At 52.0% G+C, this 25,606-nt stretch overlaps 1 protein-coding gene across 1 annotated transcript in view; it reads right to left on the reverse strand.

Annotated features, from left to right (window-relative positions):
• The window catches only part of LOXL2 (lysyl oxidase like 2), a 108,434-nt gene that overhangs the window by 30,888 nt on the left and 51,940 nt on the right, over window positions 1-25,606 (reverse strand). Inside the window, exons 4-7 of the mRNA XM_043453935.1 lie at window positions 22,653-22,864; window positions 16,851-17,073; window positions 11,602-11,785; window positions 3,046-3,197 (exon numbers count right to left, since the gene is read on the reverse strand). Coding sequence (XP_043309870.1) covers window positions 3,046-3,197; window positions 11,602-11,785; window positions 16,851-17,073; window positions 22,653-22,864 — 771 coding nt within the window. The remainder of the gene's footprint in view (window positions 1-3,045; window positions 3,198-11,601; window positions 11,786-16,850; window positions 17,074-22,652; window positions 22,865-25,606) is intronic.

A 25,606-nucleotide genomic window follows, 5' to 3' on the forward strand; every position in this document is an offset into this window, starting at 1 on the left:
TGGTTTATTATTGTTTTTTATTTTGCTAGGGACTGTGCCCTGCCTTATTGATTGCACTGGGGTCAGCTAGCTCCCTCTGCTGCCCCTCTCCTAGCATCTCCCCCCCCAAAAAACAGACTTCATTTTGTTACCCTAAAGTCTGCAAAAATTCGGATTGGGGAGCCTGAAGAATTCTGAGTCCAAACTTTTTCCTGCTACCAGCAGGCAGCGGGGCTCCCAAGTTTGAGTCTCAAAATGAAGACTTGAGTCTTACATGAGACTCACTTATGCTGAGTCTCAATATGAAGGCTCCTGTCTCTAGGGCTCTCTTTGGGAGGGCCCCTGTCCTTTGTCCCCCACTGTCTGTGCAGCCCAGGTTGCTTGGCCAGGTACTCCTGTCCTAGGTTCTAGAGCCAACGGGAGTCTGAGAGGCTCTGGCTGAAGAACGTGTCTGTACACTGACTCTGAGGCAAGGAAAACATAAGGCCTTCAGTGGGAGCTGGGGCGTCTCCTTGAGACATTTCCTAAAGCTTCACGCTGTGGCCATGCCGCCAAGGCTGAGCAGGCCTGGAGCAACCTCTGTAACAGGGGGCAGGGTTTCATCGCCCCTGGAAGAATCCAGGCACCTCAAGATGTTTTGGGGGCCTTTTCTCATTTCCTAGAGGAGACTGGGGGTTTCAAGAGAGGCTGGCCATGAAGTTCAAACTCAGCCCAATACATAGCTCTCCATTCCCAGGGCTCCCCTCCTGGGCACCCCATTTCAGAAGTGGCCTGGCTCGAAGTTCCAGTATCCATGGAACCCCAAAAGGGCTCGGGGTCAGCCAGGAGCCTCTGGCCCACACCCTCTCCACCTCATTACCCCTCAAGGATGCCAGGGGAGGTCCATCCTTCTCCAGATTTCTTAAAACAATCCCAGGCATTTCTTTTTTCCTGTTCCTGTGGTTCTTGGTGGCAGCAGTATGCGGTTTGAAAGAAGGGAGTGACGTGCAGGAAGCATGAATAGAGAAAACAAAACACCTACCTCCAGCCAGTGGGGCATGGTGAGGCAGCCCTGTGTTTTGATAAGGTTGTGGTTCACCAGTCCTTCACCTGTTTTTGGAGGTGGCAGGTAGGAAGCGAGGTAACAGGACCCAGGTGTTAACAGGCAAGCAAGCATGGGCACTCTCCAACTCACATTCCACACGTGGGCGTGGTCCCGCCACCCAGATGTGCCAGGCCCACAGTTCAGAGGAGAATCGGAGGTCAGTAAGGCCGCCAGGGGACCCAGTGTGGACTAGCTCACCTGGGAAACCCACCTGCCACCCCCCAAGCCTCTCCACCGTGGCATGTCTCCCCAGCAATGAAAGAAACACAGCTTGGCTGTGGCTGGCTGGATGACACCTCCCAGTTTCATGTCTGTGAGTTTCATTTATTAGTCATTCAATAAAAAGCCAATTTCTTAAAGAACTGGGGGTTGGAAGGCAAGCTAGGAGTCTCCTCGCTCACCTCCTTATTTTCCAAGGAGGAAACGGAAACCTGGGAGACTAATTAAGGAATCAGCCAGTGAATGACAGGAATGAACTGACTTCCCAGTCTTTGCGACCCCATGGACTGTAGCCTGCCAGGCTCCTCTGTCCCTGGGATTCTCCAGGCAAGAATACTGGAGTGGGTTGCCATTTCTTCCTCCAGGGAATCTTCTTACCCAGGGATCGAATCTATGTCTCCTGCATTGGCAGGCAGATTCTTTACCACTGCGGATCTTTTACTACTGGGGAAGGAAGCCCTCCCAGGGGATAGAAATGGCCAGATTCAGGCATAAAGCTTTCCCACACCCCAGGCTTGAGTACAGGGCTCACCTTCTAGAGCCTGCAGGGCCCCTGAAAGGATGAGGGTGTTTTGTGCTAGGAGTGTGGTGCCCCCACTGGCATGACTGGGCACACAGCCTGGCTCAGCTCCACCCACCATAAAGCCCTTGTGGAAAACCTCATTTTCTTTGGCCTATGGCTTTCATTTGGGTTGAAAGCCCCATTCCACCCAAGTCCAATCTGTCTGAAGTGAATGGTACCCCAGTGCACGGGGACTCTTGGCACGCCAGCTTTTAGAGCTCTATTATGGCTTTTTTGGAATGCTGCTCAGCAATTAGAGATGGCAAGCCTTTCCCACAGCTGTGGGGCTGTGGCCCACACCCCTGCTCACTTACAAGCAAATGTTTGGCTCAGCGGAGAGCTGTCGAGTTCACGTTTTTAGCCCCATGGGGCAGTAAGCTGCTGTGGCTGACCAGTTCAGTAGTGTCTTTGACATGATGATGCCAAGGTCAAGAAGAAGTGTCAGAGCCTGGCTAGAGAGCCGTCCTGTACCCCAACATGTCTGCATTTGCTTATTTTAAAAAATAAGCCCTCAAGAAGCTCTTCCAATGTGCCAGCCTGGTGACCAAATTCATGGTTTAGCACAGAGCATTAGATAGGATGTACTGGGGCTTTTTGGAGGATGGGCTAAATCTCCTAGCAAAATCATGTTGGTTATCCCTGTGGGAAAAGTCACCCATATGAGGGTACATGATGCAGGTTTTTAGAGACCCTGTCTCAGGAAGGGAGGGGTGTGTATCAGATATAACGCTGTTAAGGTTTCCTTTTCTTTCCCTCTGGAAACCAAAGTACGGTCTTCGGTCCCCAAATCCTGTCTACATCGTGCTTATATCTGTGTGCTTTACAGACCAGCTGTGGTTCCTCTGGGTCCTTGGAAAGGGCCGTTGCCAAGGGGACCACAGGTGCTGCAGTCCTTGAATCCTTCGCAGGAAGCACTGAGTTGCAATCACACTGTATGTCCAGCCACAGAGTACGGCGAGACACACAGAGGATCCCGAACATCTGAGGACAGTGGAGCTTATCCATGTGTCTTTTCGTCTGGCACCTCCACCAAAGCCAGGCGACAGCCACCGAAGGTGACAGCAATGTAGCCCAGCAGCTTTCTGAGCTCATCATCAGAGTACCTGTTGGCAAGCTTCAGCCTGAGACCATCTGGTCTACCCTTTCTGCGGATTCAACGACCAAAACATAACACTCCCCTCTGGGCATCCAGGCTCCTCACCTTTTTCTGGAAGCCCATGGCGGGGATGTTACATCTCACAGCAGCATCTTCCTCATGATTGCAGCCCTGAGACTCAGCATTGAACTTGCAGTCTATGAGGGACTTCTCATTCCCCGTGCACTCGATTTCATTGAGGTGGATGGGTCCTATCCCTGGGAATGAAAAATGAACATGCACTATGAAAGCTTCCACAAGAAAGTTTCTACAATGGGAAAGGAAGTCCCAGACAGTAAGAACATGCCTCTCCCATCCTCAGAATGCTCCCAACTGCCTCCCACAAGAGCTCAAGGACCCAGGCCTCTCCTACCGGGAGAGAATGTTGTCTTGGGAGTCACTTCTCCCACAAGAACAAAGGTTATTACTAATTTATGTGACCTTGACCAATGCACTCAGCCTCTCTCAATGTTGGTTTTCTCACTGAAATAGAGGAGCTGATCTAGAGGGCATCTAAGTTCCCTTCTCAACTTGTACACTCTGTGTATTGATGAATCCTAAGGGGGCAACTCTCACAGGGTAGTCGGACTCCCTGCAGGAAAGAGATGGCATTCTCAGATTGGATGCTCTGAGTTACAGAAAGGAATTTTAAAAATAAAGATATGAACAAAGCATGAGGAAATCACAAAATTGCAATGGATCGTCCATTGTGTGGGCTAATACCACCCCCAGGCCTGCAGGAAAGAAAAGTGTCAGTCACTCAGTAATGTCTGACTCTTTGTGACCCTGTGGACTGTAGCCCACCAGGTTCCTCTGTCCATGGAACACTCCAGGCAAGAATACTGGAGTGTGTGGCTGCTCCCTTCTCCAGGGATCTTCCCAAATTAGGGATCGAACCCAGGTCTCCCACATTGCAGGCAGATTCTTTACCATCTGAGCCACCAGGGATGAGGGGAGGATGTTAATATCTGGTCCAGGAGAACAAAAGAGCCTTGTGGGGAGGTCACCTGTTAAGAGCTGTTACCCTCAGTGAAGGGACACAACGACCCGCAGGGAGAATAAAGACCCAGCTCCTCCCCACCTCCAGTCTCCCCCAGTGTTCCCTGCCGGCCACACCCGAACCTGCCTCCCAGGGCCCTGAACCACATGGGCAAGGAGGAGCGTGGAGCTGCAGGGGCAGATAGAAGACACCCCACAGGGACCCCTAATGCGCATGTGGGAGGCTTTCCATGCAGGCACTGGGATGGCAAGGGGGAATTCCCCACTGCTGGGGAGAGGGAATTCCCGGCTTGTCAGCATTCAACTCAACTCACCTCACAAAACCACGTCTCCTCTGTCTAGTCCACCAAGCTGGACCCAGGTCTAGCTCTTTCTGGGAGCTCTGCGCTGCTCTGACCCCACCTTGGAACCTGCCCTGATCCGTGATCTCTTCTCTCTCTTGATCTTCACCATCATCCTCTGGTTTGGGTCCATCCCTCAGCACTCATCTGATCCCATAAAACCTCCCATCTTTATGACGACCCTCCCCTGACCCCACACCTCCTTCTGGCCTGTCACTTTCCTCCCCTTCAGGGAGAACTTGAAAGAGTCATTTGCTTTTGTTCTTTCTGCTTTCAGCAGGAGGACCTTTCCTAATCTGCTTCTCTACAGCATCTCCCTAACTCAGGAAGCAGCACCTCCATCCTCCTGGTTCTTGCCAGAACCCAGAGGCATCACCTCTTCCTCTTTTATCCACAGACAAGCAATCCATCATCATGTCCTATTGACTCCCCCCAAATCTCAGTGCTTTTCATTTCTGCCACCACCACACTCATCTAACTCTGTCACCTCCCATTTGGACAAATGACATAGCTTCGAGTCTCCCTCCTGCTTGCTTATTCCAAAATGTTCCCTACGCACAACCCAAGAGATTTTTTAATGCATGTTTAATCATGTCACTCCCCTGTTTTAATCCCTGTAATAGTATCTCACTGCAGTTCAGAGTACAATTAGTTCCCAAATGGTCCAAAACAGGGACCAGCCTCCATAAAGCGTCCCAGCTATGCTTGCTCCTCCCCAGCTTGACTACATGTCTCTCCTTTGGCTATTCCCTCTGCCTGGACCCTCTTCCTCCTTCTCCTCAGCAGTCAGCTCCTGCTCAACCTTCAGGGCTCAGGTCTGATGTCACTTCAATGGCACAGCCTTTCTAAGCCTCATCTAAGCTGGGTCCCTTCAGATCACCTCCACTGAGCACTCCACTTCACGCTGTATTCTGGTGGCTCTCTGTTCAATGTCTGTCTGATCCCCCACTGGGCTGGAGGTCCCACAAGGGCAGGCATTACATCTATGTTCCTTGGGGATTACCAACCAGAGATTAGCAAATAGGAGGTGCTGCAAACAGTGTCTGAATGGACACCCTTGACTTCAGTAAGTGTCTGTTGATTGTCAGCCTCTGTCAGCCTCTGTTGGGGACTCACAGAGGAATACAACAGTCCCTGTCATGACAAGCTCACAGTTCGTGCCTGGAGGATGTAGACACTTAAGACAGACTTGTAACATAATGTGGTACATGATAAAGATAGAGGTGACTCTCTGCACTTTGGAGCCCTAAGGAGGGACCCTTGGCTCTGGGTTTCTGGAGACACCTAGGATCTAGACTCTGAGGCCAAAAATTAACTTCTAGGAGCAACCCACTGTAATGGGTAAGAGCCAAGTTTCCATTTCCTTGGAAATTCATAAATGAAGAAACTTCCAATTCCTTGGAATTTCATAAAATTTATAAAAACACATCAGTCAGGACTTGCCTGATGTTCCAGTGGTTGAGAGTCTGTGCTTCCACTGCAGAAGGCACGGGTTTGATCTCTTGTTTGGAAACTAAGATTCCACATGGCACATAGTGCAGCTCCCCCGCCAAAAAATCCCCCAACAAATACATCAGTCACTAGGGCTAGAAACACCCAAGGACTCAGGGCAGAAACACTGTGCAAAATACAGATTCCAAACAGAGACTCTGAAGCAAGCAAGGCCATGGCTCATGAACTAAGATGGGCTCAGAAACAGGCAGCAACCTAGGACTTGGATGTGCAGTTAGAGCAGAGGCTTGTTAGATGATTATGAGGATGATGGTGATGGTGGTGGTGGTAATGGTGGTGATGGTGATGACAATGGAGGCGACAGTGGTGATGATGATGGTGCTGGTGGTGATAGTGATGATGGTAGTGGTGATGGTGATGATGGTGGTGGTGGTGATGGTGATGAGGATGGTGGTGATAATGGTGGTGATGACAATGATGTGGTGGTGGTGATGATGATGGTGGTGACTATGATGGTGGTGGTTGTGGTGATAATGATGATGGTGGTGGTGATGATAGTTGTGGTGGTGGTGGTGATGATGATGGTGGTGGTGATGATGATGGTGATGAGGATGGTGGTGATGATGGTGGTGATGACAATGATGGTGGTGGTGATAATGATGATGGTGATGGTGATGATGGTGGTGGTGATGATGATGATGGTGGTGATGACGGTGGTGGTGATGATGGTGATGCTGGTGGTAGATGGTGGTAGTGATAGTGGTGGTGATGACAATGATGGTGGTGGTGATGATGATGGTGGTGATGGTGATGCTGGTGGTAGATGGTACTAATATTTACCGAGCACTCACTATGTTTTGGATTCTGTCATAAACACATTGTTTATATTAACTCATTTCGTCACCCCAACAACTCAACAGAGTGGACCCCACTGGGGACCAAGGATAAAGTAATGGCCCAACAGAGGAACCAGGACTCACACCAGGCAGCCTGACTCATAGCATGATTTTGCTGAGCTTCTGAAGTTCTTTCAGGAGAGTCAGGGGAGGAAGCCCTTTGCTGGAAAGAGCGGCAGACTGCTCTGGGAGAGAGCTGAGCAGCTGAAGTGCCTATGTTCTCCATCGTCTAGGGGTGCTCCCTCTGCCTCCTCCCTCCTGGAACACCTCCTCCTTTCTGCCCATCTAAGTAGAGGTCTGCCTTCAGGGAGCACTGTGAGTCCTTTCTCCTTGTGGCTCAGCCTGAACAGCCTCACTCTCATCTGCAGCATTTACTTGTTACATCTTTCTCTCTCGCTTACAAGGCAGTGAGCTGCAGCTTCAGCCTTAGAGCAGATTCAGCCTGCGTCTCCTTGGGAAGTGACGGGACCTTTCTGAACTCCACTTTCCCCATCTGTAAAAGGCAATAACAATGTCTCTCTTGTAGGACTGGGCTTTTGAAGACTGAATGAGACCAATTGTGTCAAGTTACCAGGGACTCAATAAATGATAAGAATTATTGGGTTGGTCAAAAAATTCATTCGAGGTTTTCCTAATATTATCAGGATAATTTCTTATATATCATCACCTATTTGTTAGTGTAAAATGCCTTTGGTGCTATTTCTTATTTCATCCACTTGAGGTAACTTCCTGGAGAGCAGAAACCATTACTAGAAATGTCTGTAGAAGAAATGAATTCTCTGTTCCGGCTCCAGCCTAAACAGTACTCAACAAATGTGTATGGACTGCTAAACTCTGAGACTGGACAGGAGAGAAGAGATTAACACAAAAGCCTTAACGCTTCAGACTCCAACTAACAACTGCTTGGGGCTTCCCAAGTGGCTCAGTGGTAAAGAATCCGCCTGCAATGCAGGAGACCCGGGTTCGATCCCTGGATCAGGAAGATCCCCTGGAGAAGGAAATGAAACCCACTCTAGTATTCTTGCCTGGGAAATCCCACGGACAGAGGAGCCTAGTGGGCTGCAGTCCACGGGGTCACAAAGAGTCGGACACGGCTTAGAGATTAAACAACTGCTTAGTCTCCTACTGGCCTAACTGATGTAAACTGATGTGGCTATCTCTAGACCTCTGGGGACCAGGCCTGGGAGGGCAGTACCCACTTTCCTGAAGCCTGCACATTCATGGCACACCAGGGCAGAGTGCAGAGATGGAAGAGCCAGGATTTCTTACATTCTTCCCTATACCACCCAGTTTTGCTGTGAGTCGAGCAAGGTGTGAGGTGTTACTGAAGAATACCAGCCTGGATGTCCAGCCGAGCTCACCCAGCAGTGTCTGTGAGCTCCTAGCTCCTTTTGTTGATCTGGGTTTGACCCGCTGCATCGTGAACCCCAGCTTTCCCCACATCCTGGGTTCTGGACTGTCCATCCACTCACTGTGCCTCCCCCAGCTCCACCTTGGCCTTGCTTTTCCCCAACCTGAACCCTGTGACCACGGGCCCAGGGCAGGAGAAGGATGTGAGACAGAAGCCATGGCCAACCTCTCAGAACAATGTTATGGACTTTGGACCCACCATCAGCTGCAGGTTGCCATTAGTCTTTGAATACCACAGTAGAACAGACTCGGACAGCGCAATCTGTTCTGCGTGTTAGCACTGTTTCTGGAGGCTTTTGTTCAGGCTTTACATGCGTGGCATACGCTGTCGGTATTTCTGATCAGAGATTTCAGGCCAAAGGGTCTGAAAGGGACTGATCTTGAGGGGCTCCATCCAGCACAGAGGCTGCTGCCTCACTGAGCCCCTGGAATGTGGCCAGTCCAGACTGAGATGGGCTGCAAGTGCAAAACGCATCCTGCATTTCAGAGAGTCAGTACCCCACCTGCGAACTATCTCATTAAGAGCATTTGTATTGATCAAATGTTGAAATCAAAATATTTTGGAAATATTATATATATTATTACAGAAAATAGATTACTTAAAAGAATTTCACCTGTTCCTTTTTATTTGTTCTTTACATGGCTACTAGAAAATAACATTATATATGTGGCTTCAAAGAGTTGGACATGACCAAGCAACTAACACTTTCCGTTTTATGTCTATGGGATAGCATGGGTCTGGAGTGTTAGAATTTTCTTTTGGCTGCACTGCTTGGCATGCAGGATCTTAGGTCCCCAGCTAGAGATCAAACCTTGGCCCCCTGCAGTGGAAGCACAAATTCTTAACCACTGGATCACTAGGGATGCCTGGGAGAGTTGCAAATTCTTGACCAAGTGGTTGTTCAACTGATCCTGCTGGTGCAACTGGAACTCATTCATTTATTCTTGATAAAATGAATATCCCCAGAGCACTATAGGGTTTCCCAGGCCGCACTAGTGGTAAAGAACCTGCCTGCCAATGTGGGAGACAGAAGAGACATTGGTTTGACTCCTGGGTGGAGAAGATCCCCTGAAGGAGGGCATGGCAACCCACGCTAGTACTTTTGCCTGGAGAATCCCATGGACAGAGGAGCCTGGCGGGCTACAGTCCATAGGGTTGCAAAGAGTTGGACACGGCTGAAGCAACTTAGCACACACATACACAGCACACACAGAGTGCTATAAGCTGGGCACAGGGGGAGGCGGGTGTGTGAACAGGTAACTGGAATCCAGATGTGTTCAGGGGATCTCAGAACACAAAGCGCAGTGCCTGACTCTGACCTAACGCTGGTGAGAACAGGAGGCTGGAGCCAGACAGAACCTCAGACACTGTGAACCCAGTGAAGAATCTGAGGCCCAGAAGGTTGCTCAAGGTCACCAGGCATGTAGGTGGCAGGGCCGGGACCAGGACTCAGATTGCCTAACCCTCAGCCCTTGCCCTTTCTCCACCGTCGCTGTAGGTGTGGTCATTTGGTCCACAAGCCACAGCCTGAGCTGAGGACAGACCCTGTCTGCTCCTCTGTGACTTGACATCGAAAGTGGACTTTTCCCTTCCTGCCTACCGGAGGTGGTGATCCATCCAGCGTGGCAGCAGGTGATAAATCATCCAATGGTTCTTTCAAGGACAGCACTGACAATGCCAGCTGTCTCTTTCTCCAAGAGTTCCGTGGGCCCTTGGAAACGCTTGGCTGCTCCGGGCAGTGAAATAATTAGGTCAGACAGCACACACCCATGAAAAGCGGAATGTTTATGTCATCCAGTGCTTGCTCACTCCTCGGAGTGAGTGGTCTCTGTCCTGGGGGCCTTGGCAGACCACAAACCAATGCACTAGCCAATAAGTACAATGGACTCCGGGGCTATTTGAGGCCCAAGGGAGCCACAAGGAGCTCACCACGACAGGGAAGGAGGAGGAGTGTCATGTGGGGTCACTACCAGCTGGAACTCAAAGTTCAAGTCCATCCAAGACCCTCAAACTTCAGTGGAAACACCTGGGAAGCTTGCGGGGGTTGGAGAACGGAGGTAAGAGATGCTCTGAAGGCAAGCAGGATGAGACAAGGTGGGGACGAGGGAGAAACCTACATCTGAGAGTGAGAAGATGTAGGTTTCCACTCTTCTCTGCCACTAACCATGGGTGTGGCCTCAGACTTGCTCTCTGGAGCCTCAGATTTCTCATCTCTTGGACCAGATGACCTCTGAGCTCTTCTGCAGCAATGCCATCTATGATTCTAAGACTCTCTCGGGTCCACTGGCTATTATTTCCTTCAGGCTGTGATCAATGACCTAACCACATTCCTTTCTACAGGGCGACGGCCCTATGTCTGACAGCGTGGAAACATCCTCTCCCCACAGGACAGGACAGCCCACCCTCGCCTGCAGCCCGCTCTCCTTCCTCCCCACCCTCTACAAACCACAGCAATCCCCGGGCTGCAGCAGCCTCCCTGGGGGTCAGTGGTGAGAAGATTCCAGAAGACTGTTCTCCTCTGCTCAACACAGTTCTCTGGGGGGAAGGCTGGATGCTCTCTGGGCTGCAGAGTCTGGAGCGAAGATTCCATTCTCTGCAGGACAGGGGCTGACACCGAGCAATGGTCTTCACAGGGCTCGGAAGAGAAAGTTACCTACTGAGCTGTCATATCATGTTTACAACATTCCTCTCAACAGGGTGACGGGCTTGAAAGCCTCCTATACTTTTGCTCCTTGCTCAGAAGAAAGATTTGTTTAGGACACTTAACAAAAACCAGGCCCCTTTTTCTCTTAGCAGCTCAAGACACTGGGTGAAGGGCAAACTGTTCCCAACCTCTGGTGGCAGGGAGAGAATGTTCATAGCGCTAACCTAGGGGGGAAAAGTAAGATTTGGGATTCTCTGCCTGGGGTAGTCCACAGCCTCATGAATTCCGAGTTCTTCTCCTGGAGAAAGGGCCTGGAAATTCCAACTTTCTCAGTGGGGCCGTGGGGAGCACTGGGTTAGGAGTTGGGAAACCTCTGTTAGAATATCCAATGGTTGCTAATTTGTCTTATCTTGGTTGTTTACTTCCTTCTCGGGGCCTCAGCTTCCAAATCCATAAAATGGGGACAATGTTCTCTAACTCCCTTCCAGCTTGAACTACCTGGAGAGAGGTGTAGGACTGTCTGACACAGCAGGGGTGCTGGATATGTGGGTGTGCACTCTGTCGTGTCCGACTCTCTGCGACCCCACAGACTGTAGCCCGCCAGGGTCCTCTGTCCATGGAATTCTCCAGGCAAGAATACTGGAGTGGGTTGCCATTTCCTACACCAGGGGATCATCTCAACCCAGGGATAGAACCCGCGTCTCTTATGTCTCCTGCATTGGCAGGAGGGTTCCTTACCACTAGCACCACCTGGGAAGCAGGTGCTGGAGGGAGGAGGCAAAGCCAGAGGGACTGGAAAGGACAAAGCCAGCCCAGGCTGGGCTCCCACGTGATGCTTTCTGTGAAGAGAGGCCAAGGAACGCTCTCCCCACGCCTTACCTTGCCCCAGCCGGGAGCCCGTGATGGCCTCTTTGGCACTCCCGAAGCCCAGCTCTCTGCAGACCACGCTGGCAGACACCAGGTCCCACTTGTCGTCGCAGATGGTACCCCATTCTCCATTCTTGAGCACCTCCACGCGGCCCTCCCCGACGTTGGCGCCACCTCTCAACCGCACCAGGGGTTGCTGAAGAGATACACCGTCTTGCTGAGCACAGCCTGCTGCCCTCTCTTCACGATGCCCCCCGCCTCCCCACTCCAAACCCAGGCACCAGACTAGGAGCTGACAGCGCGCCGTCTGAGCGAGCGTCTGCGGAGGGGACGGGAAGCGCGCATGCGCACTGTGTGTCCAGCGCTCTGCAGGCTCCCCTTGCAGTCTTTGTCCTGGACCACGGGCCGCCCCTCAGGGACTCTCATCAACCCCTCGTCCCTGTCCATCCTTGTTCTAGGGCCTAACCACTAGGCCCTTCCCTCCACGCCCTCACTCCAGAACCTGAAGCTTCAGCACTATCGAAAGACGCTCCTACCCACAAAGTCTGCAGATTCCAAACGATCCTAATTCTATCAGACGGGTAACAGAGTGCTTGTCCAGCCCTAGGGGAGATTCCGGGGCACTAACGTGATCACACCGCAAGAATCCTGCCCTGCAGGCCCATGAGAGGCAGGAGAAGGAAGACAGAGGGTGAGAGGGCGGGGCCTGATCGAGGCAGCCAAGACTTGGAGTTCTGCCCAGACAAGGGGATGGGGCGCCTCCCACTGGTTAAGACCCACATGTGTCCTGCAGCTGGACTTCAGCCTGGTCACCACTCCTGCTTCTGCAACTCCCGACTCTACTCCAAGCCCAGACCAGGCCAGCCCTTCAGGAGACACAGCCCCGCCAGCTATTCAGAGAGAGCAGGTGGTTACAGTTTGTTGTTCAGTCACTAAGTCGCCTCCCACTATTTTGTGACCCCACGGGCTGCAGCTTGCTGGGTTCCTCTGTCCATGGGATTTCCCAGCAAGAATACTGGAGTGGGTTGCCATTTCCTTCTCTAGGGGATCTTCCCAAACCAGGGATTGAACCCCCATCTCCTGTGTCTCCTGCATTAGCAGGTGGATTCTTTACCACCGTGCCACCTGGGAAGCCCAGTTATAGTTTAATTGCCCCTAATTGCTCACCATTGGCCTTGAAGCCTTAATAGTCTTAGGGGGTTTATTTATAATTGCACAGGAGTAAGACCCACTCTTCACAAGCATCTTAATCCCACTGGATCATACCTTACAAGATAGGAGATGGGTCATTTGACTCCCATCTGCCCACATACCCTGCTTTGCATCCGTTTGTGTGTGTGTGTGTGCATGCGCACATTGGGGATGGGTAACTCAGAAGGCTGTGAGGCTCTGAATGATTGCTTCTATTTGATTCAATACAAAGGGAGTGTGGAGTAACTGCAGCCCTTCTGTGTGTGTGGGATCAGACCAGAGTCACTGTCCTACTTTGGCCTCTGCAGTTCACAGCCCCGGACTCCATCCCACTCACTGATGGAGGCATCCCACTTCCATCCCACCCTGGAATGAGGCAGGCCTGGTTGGTGGTGGCGTCTTTCAAACATTAACATATACCAGTCACCTTGAGCTTCCCTCATGGCTCAGTCGGTAAAGAAGCTACCTGCAATGCAGGAGACTGCAATGCATGAGATGCGGGTTCGATCCTTGGGTTGGTAAGATCCCCTGGAGAAGGGAATGGTAATCCCCTGGAGAAGGGAATGGTAACCCCGTCCAGTATTCTTGCTTGGAGAATCCCTTGGACAGAGGAGCCTGGTGGGCTACAGTCTACAGGGTTGAAAGTGTCGGACATGACTGAGCAACTAAAACCACCATCACCTCTAAGAAAACCACCACCGGTCACCTTGAAAGCTAAGACATCAAACAAGAGGCTGTGTCCCCATCTTCTAGTCAAGGCCTGCACCCCAGTTTACTGACCTGGCATAGAGGGGGAAGAAAAGAGGGACAGGGAGGGGCTACAAAACCCCTCACTGGCTTCAGGAATCTTCATTCTAGCTTTAGCAGAACACGACAAATACAACTGCTGCATCCAGCCAGACGGCTGTAGAATCATGACCTTTCCCATCCCCCACTTCCCTTCCCAAGCTGCCTAGCCAGATTCCAGGGTCCCCTTCCCATGGAGTGGACTGTCCGTGACTCAAGCTTGTGGGAGGCAGAGTTCCAAGTAACCTCACCCCATCTAGCAGTGGCCAGGCAGAGTCAGCTGGCCCTGGAGGAAAAGAAAGAAGGGAAAATGTGATGTAAGCCTCGCTTGATCTTTTTTTTTTTTTAATTGGTTTGGTATAACTTGATTCCTCTGCTTTCAACCACACAGTAAGAGGAAATCCAAAACAGTAGGACCTGGTATTCTGGATGACACATGAGGCAAGCTCAGAGGCTCAGGCTGAGACTGTGGAAAGGATGTGGCCATCAAATCATGTGGCTGGGGGGGGAAGCGAGGGGCCGTGGGGGCTGGCACTGTCCAGGTGTGCCTGTGTGGCCTGCCGGCACACGTGAGATGTGTGGTCAGGTCCGTGAAGTTTGGAGGCCCCTGTGGGGCAGGCTGAGGGTGCGGGAGGGCTGGTTGCTGGCCAGAAGTATCTGGAAGACACCCCAAAGAGTTTCCACATCCTCTGGTCGATGCCTGGACTTGCTGCATTCATCTCACGCCTTTATTTAAGGCTTATTCTTTTGTCCAAATATACCACCCCAGCCTTTCCAAATACAGCATCCAAAGCTGTTTATCTGGTTTCTGCATCAGTTTCCCGTTTCTACTGGACAAGTAGATAGGGGCTCATTCCCTATCCATGAGCAGGTTGATAGATGTTGATGGAGAGGAGAGATTGGAGAGGGAGATGGGGTGGGGGGCTTCCCAGGTGGCACTAGTGGTAAAGAACCTGCCTGCCAATTCAGGAGACACAAGAGATGTAGGTTCGATCCTCGGGTCGGGAAGATCCCCTGGAGGAGGGTATGGCAACCCACTCTAGTATTCTTGCCTGGAGAATCCTATGAACAGAGGAGCCTGGCAGGCTATAGTCCATAGGGTGGTACAGAGTCAGACACGACTAAAGTGACTTAGCACAAACGCACGCATGGGGGGAGAGATGGGGGAGGGGACAGCAGATGCAGAGTGAGGCTGCCTCGACTTGGGGAGGGGCTGTTGCTATCCCCTCCCCCAAAATACCAATTCCCAAGTTTTGTCTGGCACAGGGCATCATTCGTTAATAAATGATTAGCTCTTTTTCCTACACTATCCCTCTACTGTTCCCACACACTGGCCCGGATTAGTAGTTTCCAGACATGCATGTCACAGAGAACCTTTAGGGATATGTGCGAAAAGGAGAGTGGGAAAAAAGATGAGCCAACTGGTGATTTCCGAGGGAAGAGAGGATAGTGCACTTGCTCTTCTTCGGGGGGCTTCCCGAGTAGCTCAAATGGTGGTAAAGAATCCCCCTGCAATGCGGGAGACCTGGGTTCGATGCCTGGGTTGGGAATCCCCTGGAGGAGAGAATGGCAACCCACTCCAGTATTCTTGCCTGGAGAATTCCCACAGACAGAGGAGCCTGGTGGGCTATAGTCCATGGGGTCACAAAGAGTCAGGCAATACTGAGTGACTAACATTTTCACTTTCTTTCACTTTTCTTCTTTAGAGGAGTCATCAAGCCTGCCTTGGCCGGGACAGCTCACCGGTCCTGAGGAATCAATCCGTTGAGATGGGGATGAAAATTCAGATGTGCATCCACACCTCTTTAATACACCTCCCCCCACATGCAGGTACTGATTCACAAACATACAGCCTGATAAGAGGCACAGATAACATAGATGTGGTGACGACATGTTTCCATTTACAGGAAGTCCCCTATGTATGAACCTTCAAGTTGTGAACTTTCAAAGATGTGAACTTGTGTTTGCATGTCCAGTCACGTAAGTGAGTTAGTGTCCAGCGTCCACTGTCACTTGGCTGCACCCTCTCCGAGTGTCATGCTTTTCTGTATTTTACTATAAGTACTATACACTGTCGTGTATATACACATATGTGTGTAGGTAGTATAGTATGTAGTTGTTGTTGTTTAGTTACTAAGTCGTATCCGACTCTTGGCGACCCCACAGACTGTAGTCCACCAGGCTCCTCTGTCCATGGCATTTCCCAGGCAAGAATATTGGAGTGGGTTGCCATTTCCTTCTCCAGGGGATCTTCCCGACCCAGGGATCGAACCCTTGTCTCCTGCAATGGCAGGTGGATTCTTTATCATTGAGCCACCAGGAAAGCCCATAGAATATAGCAGTACCACATTTTTATTTCAAGCCTAGGATGTCCAGAAGCAAATGTAAAAGCAGTGGTACATAACTGATTGTGTTAGTTGGGTACCTAGGCTAATTTTGCTGGACTTATGTACCAACTGGATTTTTAACGTACTCTTAGAAGAAAAGTCATCCATATGTAGGGCCTTTCTGTACTAACTCTGTGAAAGCTTTTAAAAGTTGTTATTCTTTCTGATGCAGAATAAGTAAAACCTGTTTGAAAACCATGTATCTGATTTCTTATGCTTTTGAGAGGTGGATCACATTTCCAACGGCTCTGAAAGTGAGTGTTAGTCCCTCAGTCGTGTCTGACTCTTTGCGACCCCATGGACTGTAGCCCGCCAGGCTCCTCTGTCCATGAGAGTCTCCAGGCAAGAATACTGGAGTGGGTGGCCATTCCCTTCTCCAGGGGATCTTCCTGACCTAGGGATCGAACTCATGTCTCCTGCGTTGCAGGAGAATTGTTTTCCCATCTAAGCCACCGGAGCAGCCTGCCAACGGCTCTAGGATGCTTGATTTCTCAGGGAATCTCCCAGAAGCCCCTAGTTCTCACCGCCCACCCCGACCCTTCGTGCTGGTCCACAGACAGCGCACAGAACCTGTGGTGGTCCGTAGTGAGGCATAGCCCTCTCGCGGTGTTTGTCTGCCCTGGGGGCACACTAGTCTCGGAGGTGAGCAGCAGTGTCAGAAGGACAGGTAGGGGTGCTCGTGACTGGGGACAGGCTCCTAGCTGCTGGTCACACCCCACCAGCGGCATCTGTCAATGAGGCTGGCCCTGACAAGTGTCCTGCATCTTCCTGCCCTCTAGAAAAGTGGTCCGAGTTGCTGCCGGTTCTCTTGGCGGGGGGAGTGGGGGGGGGTCCCTGTCTGATCCTTTAACCACCAGCCCACCCCTCCAGGTACCAAATCTGCCACCCCATCCTCACCTCTGGCTTGTAGGCTTTCCGGAATCTTGACGGTCCATCAGGACTGAAGACCTGGCCGGGCACACAGCTCACCACAGCCGGAAGCCCATTCTCACAGGTGACGTTCTTGACGGGGTCCAGCGACACCTGAGGGCCCAACTTGCAGCTGGAGATGTGGGCCTCCGTGCCTGTGCAGTCCATGGAGTATGGCCAGTAGCGCTGCTTCTTGCGGGCGGCAAACATTCTGCGGAAGGCGAGACAGGGCAGGTGACCAAGACATCACGCTGCCCACCCCTCCCTTCGTCCACAGCTGGGCAACTGACCCCTGCCCGGGGGTCAGACATGGTCCCCACTCCTGCAGTTCAGTCTTGCTCCAGACAGGGCTCTGCAGGGCATGTCTGCCAGCAATCACTGGTCATGCTGGGCACTGGGGAGCCAGACCTGGAAGGGCAGTCATGGCTTCCCGCTTTCAGGGAGCTCACGTTCTAGGAGACAAGGGTCTAACTCAGTGTGTGTGCATGCCAAGTCGCTTCAGTCACGTCTGACTCTTTGTGACCCTATGGACCATGGCCCACCAGGCTTGTCTGCCCATAGGATTCTCCAGGAAAGAATACTGCAGTGGATTGCCATGCCCTCCTCTAGGGGATCTTCCCAACCCAGGGACCGAACCCAAGTCGCTTACATCTCCTGCACTGGCAGGCAGGTTCTCTACCAATAGCGCCACCTGGGAAGCCCCTAACTCAGTGTAGTGACATATGATACTGATGCCTATAGATGCAAAGTGTAAAAAGGGATCTTGGAGAGACAAACACAATGTGATATCCCTCAGCCAAAAAAAGAATGAAATAACGTCATTTGCAACAACATGGACGGACCTTGAGATGATTATACTAAGTGAAGTAAATCAGACAGAAAAAGACGAATATCCTAGGATATCACTTATGTGTGGAATCTAAAACAAATATTACAAAATATTTACAAAACAGAAACAGACTCAACAGACATAGGAAACAGACTTGTGGTTACCAAAGCAGCGAAGGGGGGAAGCTACCCTTTCCTCTCTCCTGTCCCGGGTCTTTGAAGTCTGTGGGCTCATCGGTGATTGGCAGAATCCAGTGAGACGCACTGCTGCCGGACTGCCCAGAGGAGGGGCTGCCCAGGGCAAGTTGGCCCCAGATGAACAGAAGCGGAGTCCTGTCCCTACTGGTCTAGCAGGCCTGGAAGTTTCTGCTTTGCCTCAGAGTGAATGGGATGTGAACAGAGAGGAAGGATAAACCTGACAGATGCCACTGATATCTCTCCTTACCAAAAACTGTGACTGGTAGTTATTCTAGTCTATGCATTCAACGACACAGAATCCTTGGAAGAAAAAGGACTGTCTTGGAAAGCTCAGGGTTTGCGCTCAACATAGCTACAGCCAGAGCACAGAACGACACAGGAGGACTGTTAATGATCCCAAGAGCCAGGGCTTCCCTGGTGGCACAGTCGATGGGAGTCTGCCTGCCAATGCAGGGACACAAGTTCGACCCCTGGTGCGGGAGGATCTACATGCTGCGGAGCACCTAAGCCCACACATCACAGCTACTTAGCCTGTGCTCTAGAGCCTGGGAGCTGCAGCTACAGAGCCCATGCACCCTAGAGCCTGTACTTTACAACAAGAGAAGCCACTGCAACAAGAAACGTTTGCACCGCAACAAAGAGTAGATCCCGCTCGCCGCAACAAGAGACAGCCTGTGCAAAGCAATGAAGACCCAGCGTAGCCAAAATAAATGAATAAAGAAGAAGTGAAAAAGAATTCCAAGAGCCACCGCCCCTCCCCATTCCCTGGAAAGCCCTGCTCTTGGAAACACAACCTCCAGTTTGTTTCCCATGACACTCGTACCTGGGACAGCAGATCACACTTGTGGTGGGTAGGATATTGTAGCTTGCTAGACACAAGTCAGGCAAGCAAACACACCCAGGGGATGTCAGGGGCATGGGGAGCGGTCAGATCTCACTGCATCGGAACATCTTCTAGCTCCCAGTTTTCAGTGACCACCAGCCTCTCCCAGGAACAGATGTGCTGAGCTCTCAACACAGAGGCTCCCTCAGCAGACAGAGCTGCTCTTCCCTCCCCAGAGAGCCCCTCTGTCCTCTGACATCAGATCACAGGAATGCAACCCTCCACAGGCCTCCACCAGGGCAGCCCACCCCGCCCCCATGAGTCACTCTCACAGGCCACCCCTCCCCCACCCCGGGATGCAGACGTGGGGATGCAGACAGGAGGCACTGGGGAGGATGGAGGGGCTTCCCAGGGGGCTCTAGAGGTAAAGAACCTGCCTGCCAATGCAGGAGACATTAGAGACGTGGGTTTTGTCCCTGGGTTGGGACGATCCCCTGGAGAAGAGCATGGCAACCCACTGCAGTATTCTTGCCTGGAGAATCCCATGGACAGAGGAGCCTGGTAGGCTGCAGTCCATGGGGTCACAAAGAGTCGGACTCAACTGAAGTGACTTAGCACGCACATGCACACATGGACAACCCACTCTAGGCCTGATGGTGGGCGACTGGAGTTACAGGACAGGCACTGGCCAAGCGGGAAGGTTGCTTGAGAAAGAGGCATCTAGGCTGATGGCTGGGTAACATTGAGCTGAACTGATTCAACTGAAAATGAGAAGTCCACCTGGCTCTCCTCCAGCCAAGGAGCAAACCAGGCTTGGGAGGGATTCTGCCAGCTCTGTGAGACTGTCCACTTCAATTATGCATTCTGGAACCAGGGAAATAACCATAGCGTGGGTTCGGGGACCCACCGAGCCCACTGTGATATGGACCTGCGCCAAACCTCCACTGATCACCTGACATCCATACTCTGACTGTGGGCCGCAGTGATGTTTGGGTCCCTGGAACCAGGGTCCATTCAGAGCCTGTGTCCAGTGGTTCCTGACAGTTCTGATCATTTCCTTTTCTCCAGTGTACAATACAGTGACCTTGGTAAAAGGTCATAGGTCCCGTTGGGTAAATGACTAACAGGGTACACTTCTGGCAGTGTGCCACAGTCCTTCTTCAAGGAGACCTGGCCTCCTCTTCATTCAAGGGCTTATAGGTCTGTAAACTTTCTCAAGTCTGGACATTGAGGGGCTGGACCTGTTTTTATGATTCAGATCAGGTTTTTGTTCTCTTAACCTAGAACTTTTCTGCTTTTACAGATTGAATAAGAATCAAACAGGCTTCCTATTTCATTCCTGGGAACACCATGAGACAGCCAGCTGGATCAACTGGTCAACCCCACAAGTCTGCAGGGGCCAGTCTATTTTGATTGCTGCTTCGACTTTGTTGGCCACTTAGTAGCCACGCCCATCTTGCCTTTGGCCTTGAGTGCTGTCACCGGGTCCCTGCCACTGGGGATCTAATTACCCCCACTGCCTTTAGGTTTCCTGACCTGCAGGGACTGCAGCCCTGAGGTCTGGCTTAGAGAAGAACCCTCAGGGAGCTCTTAAGAACCAGGGAGGGGGGGCTTCCTTGGAGGTCCAGTGGTTAAGAATCCTCCTTGCGATGCAGGGGACACAGTTCGATCCCTGGTCAGGGAACCTAAAACCCCCCCAAGCTGCGGAGCAACTGAGCCTTCAAGCACTGGAGAGCGTGTGCCACAACTAGAGAGCTTGTGCATGGTAATGAAAGATCTCGCATGCCACAGCCAAGACAGACACAGACAAATAAACAAATAAATAAAAGAACCAGAGAGGGAGTCAGGGCTTCCCTTACAAATTTATTCCTCTCTGTCATGGTGAAACATCTGTCTTCTGGACCCATTTGTCTTAGATGACAAATCCATGGCAACATTCTAGTCTCCCCAGGCTTCTGAATCCCTTTCTCTACATGAAACCAAGGGGACTCAGCATTTCTAATTTGGTCTGGTGGGCCTCCTTTTGGTCCCTGTTTCATCCAGCTCACCAAAGCCTTAGAGTCCTAACTCCCGAGATGCAACATGAATACAGTCTCTGTTCAGTAATTGTGTATCAATAAATCAATACCAATAATGGGATCTTGCTTTAAGAAAAAGAAAATGACTACATAATATTCCTGGTCTGGGAGATGGGGCCCTGTAGCTTCAGTCTGATCAATTTCCAGGTACATGTACCACTTCCCAGTCTGTGAGAGGATCATCTGCAGCCCAGCTGCCAAACGGACCTGAGGTCAGTGATCCCCCTTCAACAGCCAGAAGATGACTCTGGTCCACCCGCAGTTGAGGAGGAGGTTTTCAGAAGCCCTCTGAACAAGCCACGTGTTTCCTGGCCTCGGGCACCCTGTCCTGCTACAGAGCAGGGCTGATGGCAGCCTTCCTGCTCCCAGGACTGAGCGAAGACCTGTGCCAGGCTGGGGGCTCCAGTGGGGCCAGCAGGTAGGAAGCCTGTCAGGGGAAGGGATCTACTTTTCTTGGCTCCAATTGGAAGGAAAGGCTGAGAAGGTGTCTCCAGGGAAGGAGCCAGCCAGCTGGCGGGAATTCTCCAAACTATTTAGAGAACGGGACCACCCTGCCTGCCCCCATCCCACCCTGTGCAAACAGGAAGATCTGGGCCATGTCTGGGGCGGCTGGGGCAGGAATCACCACCAGGCAGCTCGGCAGCCAGCACTCACCCTCACGGTGGACCAGAGGCTCTGACCTAAGGAGCCAGGCTGAGCCCAGGAAGGAACAAAGCCTGCACTGACCCCAGGGACTGGGGGGAGAGTTGGGGCAGGGACCCCTGTTTCCTGGCTGGAAGCCACCTCTCTCCTTGGCTTGAAAGGGAAGAGGTAGTAAGTCTGCACTCTTGAGGAGGGTGGACCCTGTTGCCAGAGACCCGGGGTGGATCCTGAGTCTGCCACTTCCTAGTTTATCACCTTTCTCTGACTTCATTCCTTTAGCTGTAACATAGACCCCTTCCTAGAATTGTGATGCTTAAGCAGCTAAGAGGGCTTCCTTGGTGGCTCAGATCATAAAGAATCCACCTGCAATGCAGGAGACCCAGGTTCGATTCCTGAGTCAGGAAGATCCCCTAGAGAAAGGAACAGCTACCCACTCCAGTATTCTTGCCATTGGGTCACAAAGAGTTGGACATGACTGAGCAACTAACACTTGAGAGACTAAGAACAGAGCCACCTGGCGTGTAGTCAGTGCTCAGTAAAGCAGATTATTATCCTTATTAGAGGAGATAAGAAGACCCCATGACCAGTCAATACACCAGCCTGTCACGGACTGAAAACCCTTCACTGGACACCCGTCCGCAAATTACTCTAAGTCCCCTTTCCCTGCCTGGGGAGATACTAACTTTGGAAACCATGACAGCATCACAAGATTTACTCAGGATGAATGTAACTGAATCCACTAGATCTGTTTCTCATTTTCCTAACAGTTGCAGATTTCTCACAATAATCACTTCGAGGGGGCAGAGGACAGAGGTGGCCCCGGCCACCGCATTCTATGTCTGCATCTCCATTGCTGTGCCGCAGATAGGTTCGTCAGCACCGCCTTTCTAGATTGCGTATATATGGGTGAATATCCGATACGAGGTCAATGCAGGCCTCCCCAGTGGCTCAGCGGCAAAGAATCTGCCTGCAATGCAGGAGACACAGGAGACGCAGGTTTGGCCCCTGGGTCAGGAAGATCCCCTGGAGGAGGGCATGGCAACCCACTCCAGCATTCTTGCCTGGAGAATCCCATGGACAGAGGAGCCTGGCAGGCTACAGCCTGTAGGGTCGCAGAGTCTACTGAGCATGCACACATGCACACTGAGCCACCGCAGAGATGACTGAGGACAAGCTGGGGCCAGAGTCCCGCCGCGCAGAGGCCCCGCCCGGACTCCTTACTTGTACACTTTGGTGTTGTAGGTCTTCTCCCCAGGGAAGCCGAACATGCCGCAGACCACGCGGGAGTTCTTAGCAGTCCAGTGCTTGTCACAGATCTGCTTCCACGCCTTGCCCTCCTTTACCTCCACGTAGCCCTCTGTCACCGGGGTGCGTTTGCGGAAGGCGGAGAGGATGGCTCGGATCCGGATGTCCTCCACTTGGATGTTCATGTTCTGGGAGGGGAGGGGGTTGGAAGGAGATGGGTGACTTTCCTGGTCTGGCCCTGGGGAGGTGACGGCAGACTGGGCTTATCCTGAGAGTCTGCCCACCTCTCCCCTCGGGCTCTTGGGGGGCTGTGGGTGCTCCCCAAGAGCACACAGCACATGCAATGGGGCTGCAAGAGCCAGAAGAGAAGCAGCAGGGTGACCCAGGCAATCAGAGACTTAGGGGAGCCCAGCGCTCCTCCTCTATCCTATCAAAAACACCAGAGGGCAGCAGCCTCCCCATGCAGGGGTCTCAAAGAGCAGAGGAGAGAATCGCATTCCTTGAATGCTGTATTCTAGAGGCAAAATCATTCGGATGGTTGTATTTTACTCCAAAGCATCTGCGTGCAGGCCTGGGAGTGAGTGTGTGTGTGTGCCTTCCCAGCAATCTGCCTGTAAAACTGAAATTTTGGGCAGATGAGCCCCAGATACCCTGAGCTGGTGGGGCCATGTTGCACACCGCCTCATGTGCTCCCCTCGTGTCAGCAGTCTTCAGGGTGAAAAGCCAAAAGAGAAAGGGGAGGGTTTGGAGAGAAGGGGGAGGGAAGGAGGTGTGTGTCTGGACCCAGGCCAGCCAAGTAGGAGAGGCAAGCCTGGGGCCCAGGAGCTAGGGATGCACACAGTCATGCAACTATGCCAAGGAAAGGAAAGGAAAGATTCTGAATATCTTGAGGCCCTTGTCTTGAAAGCCCCTGTTCACCCCTCTCCTCTCCCCATTTCTGTGGCAGTGAGTGAAAAGGCAGGAGCCTGCTAGGATGTGGAGAAGGCTGGAGTTGAAGGTGGGCTCCTCTCCCAGCCCCTGACACTGGGCTGCTCTGTCCCTGCCCCTAGCCCACACCCTCAACAGGCCAAGCTGGATGGAGGAACAGGGGCCTACCTGGAATTTTCCAGGATGATATCTTTTATGTTTCTCCAAGGTTCTCACAAATCTGCCCCAAACACTAAGGACGCTCCAGAATCTCTCCCTTCCAGCCTGTCTTCTTTCAGTCCCTGCCCAAGGGTCCACCACCAGCTCTCACAAGGCTCTCCAACTGAGTCCCTGCCTCCCTGCTCTCCTCCATCCATCTGACAAAGGGCCAGCCCCCAGAGGACTACTTCTAAACCACAACCAACCTTATCCCTTGGCTGTCTGCACCTATACCTCAGCCCCAAATCTACAGCCAGCTAGGATGATGCTGGGAAAGATTGAAGGTGGAGAAGAAGGGGACAACAGAGGATGAGATGGTTGGATGGTTATCATTGACTCAATAAACATGAATTTGAACAAGATCCAGGAGATAGTGAAGGACAGGGAAGCCTGGCATGCTGCAGCCTGGTCACAAAGAGTCAAGACACGACTGAGTGACTGCTCAACAACAATAATAGGACAATAACAAGTACCACTACTTTCTGGGCATTTTCTCACTTAATCCTCAAACAATAGAGGTCTTTATAGTTAGTGTCATCTCCATTTTCCAGATAAGAATACTGGGTGACTCCAGTGATCTCCCAGGACCACAGAGAGGCAGAGAGCACCTGAGGTTTGGTGTGTGATGCTCTCTGAACCATGCCACACGGGACTGGGCAGGGACGCTGGCAAAGAGGAACCCAATGATTTGGGTGCCCACACCCCAGTCCAGCCAGGATGCAAATGAACTGGGAGTTTGAACAGAACCATTATTTGGGTGCCCAGGGATTCAGGTCTCCTTGCCACTGGCTTCAGGGTGCAAAGCCAGGCCCCATTTCCCCAGTCCTGCGAGGTGGTGGAAAGTATGTTGGCCGGGATGGTGGGGGGGGGGTGGCATCTAGCCCTGGTTCCTTTCCATGCAGAGCGGAAGAAAAGCCGCCAGTGGCAGGATTATGTTTGCCAGCCTGGATCCTTGGATCCATTACAGCTCCCAGTCAGGCCACAGGGCTCGCGCCACCAAGACACATGGACAGGAGTGAGCAAGAAAGGGCTGGAGGTCTAGACCGGCTCGTGGGCCAGCCCCCTCCTCCGACTTACCACCTCGGGAGGCCAGGCTGGAACTCCAGTGTGTAAGGAATATGTGATGCCCAGAAGGAAGTTACCCACTGTGGCGTTGGCCCTGAGAGCTGCACGGGGCAGGCAGGCTGGGTAGACTTGATTAAATTCACAGATCCTCCCCCTCCCCCCTTCCCCCTGCCCCCTTCCCCTCATCTCGGCCCATGGAGCATCAGCTCAGCTGGGATACAGGGTGTGAATCCAGAGGGAGGAAGGCCAGGGTGGGGGAGCTCAAGTGACCCTTGTCTTAAGGCTGGGCAGTGTCCCCTCAGCAGAATAACAACCGGTGGGCAAGCCAGCTAGGGTCCCAGATGCAGGAAATGAGGCTCAGAGGAGAGAAAGTGCTAGAACTGATGTCACTGTTCTTGTATTCCCACTGACTCACTGCATGTGTGTGTGTGGGCACTAGTGTGTATGTTTGGTGTCATGAATGTCTCTCTGGATGTGTGTCTCTGCACGCGCTTGTGCGTCCATGTATGTGTCTCTAGGGGAGCTTATGTTCCTGTGTGTCCATGTGCAGGAGGATGTGCACATGTCTGTGTGCTGTGTGGAGTGTGTGTCTGTGCACGCAGTACGAAGATGCAGAGGGTTTCCCTGCAAAGCCCTGGGAGAGCAGTCAGGCAAGTTCCTTCTCCTCTTCTCTCTCCACAGAACTAATTCCTTCCCACCATCTTGGGCTCAAATCCACCTCAGTCATTCATTCATTCATC

This window comes from Cervus canadensis, chromosome 30 (assembly GCF_019320065.1).
Source record: "Cervus canadensis isolate Bull #8, Minnesota chromosome 30, ASM1932006v1, whole genome shotgun sequence".
NCBI classification, from domain to species: Eukaryota; Metazoa; Chordata; class Mammalia; order Artiodactyla; family Cervidae; genus Cervus; species Cervus canadensis.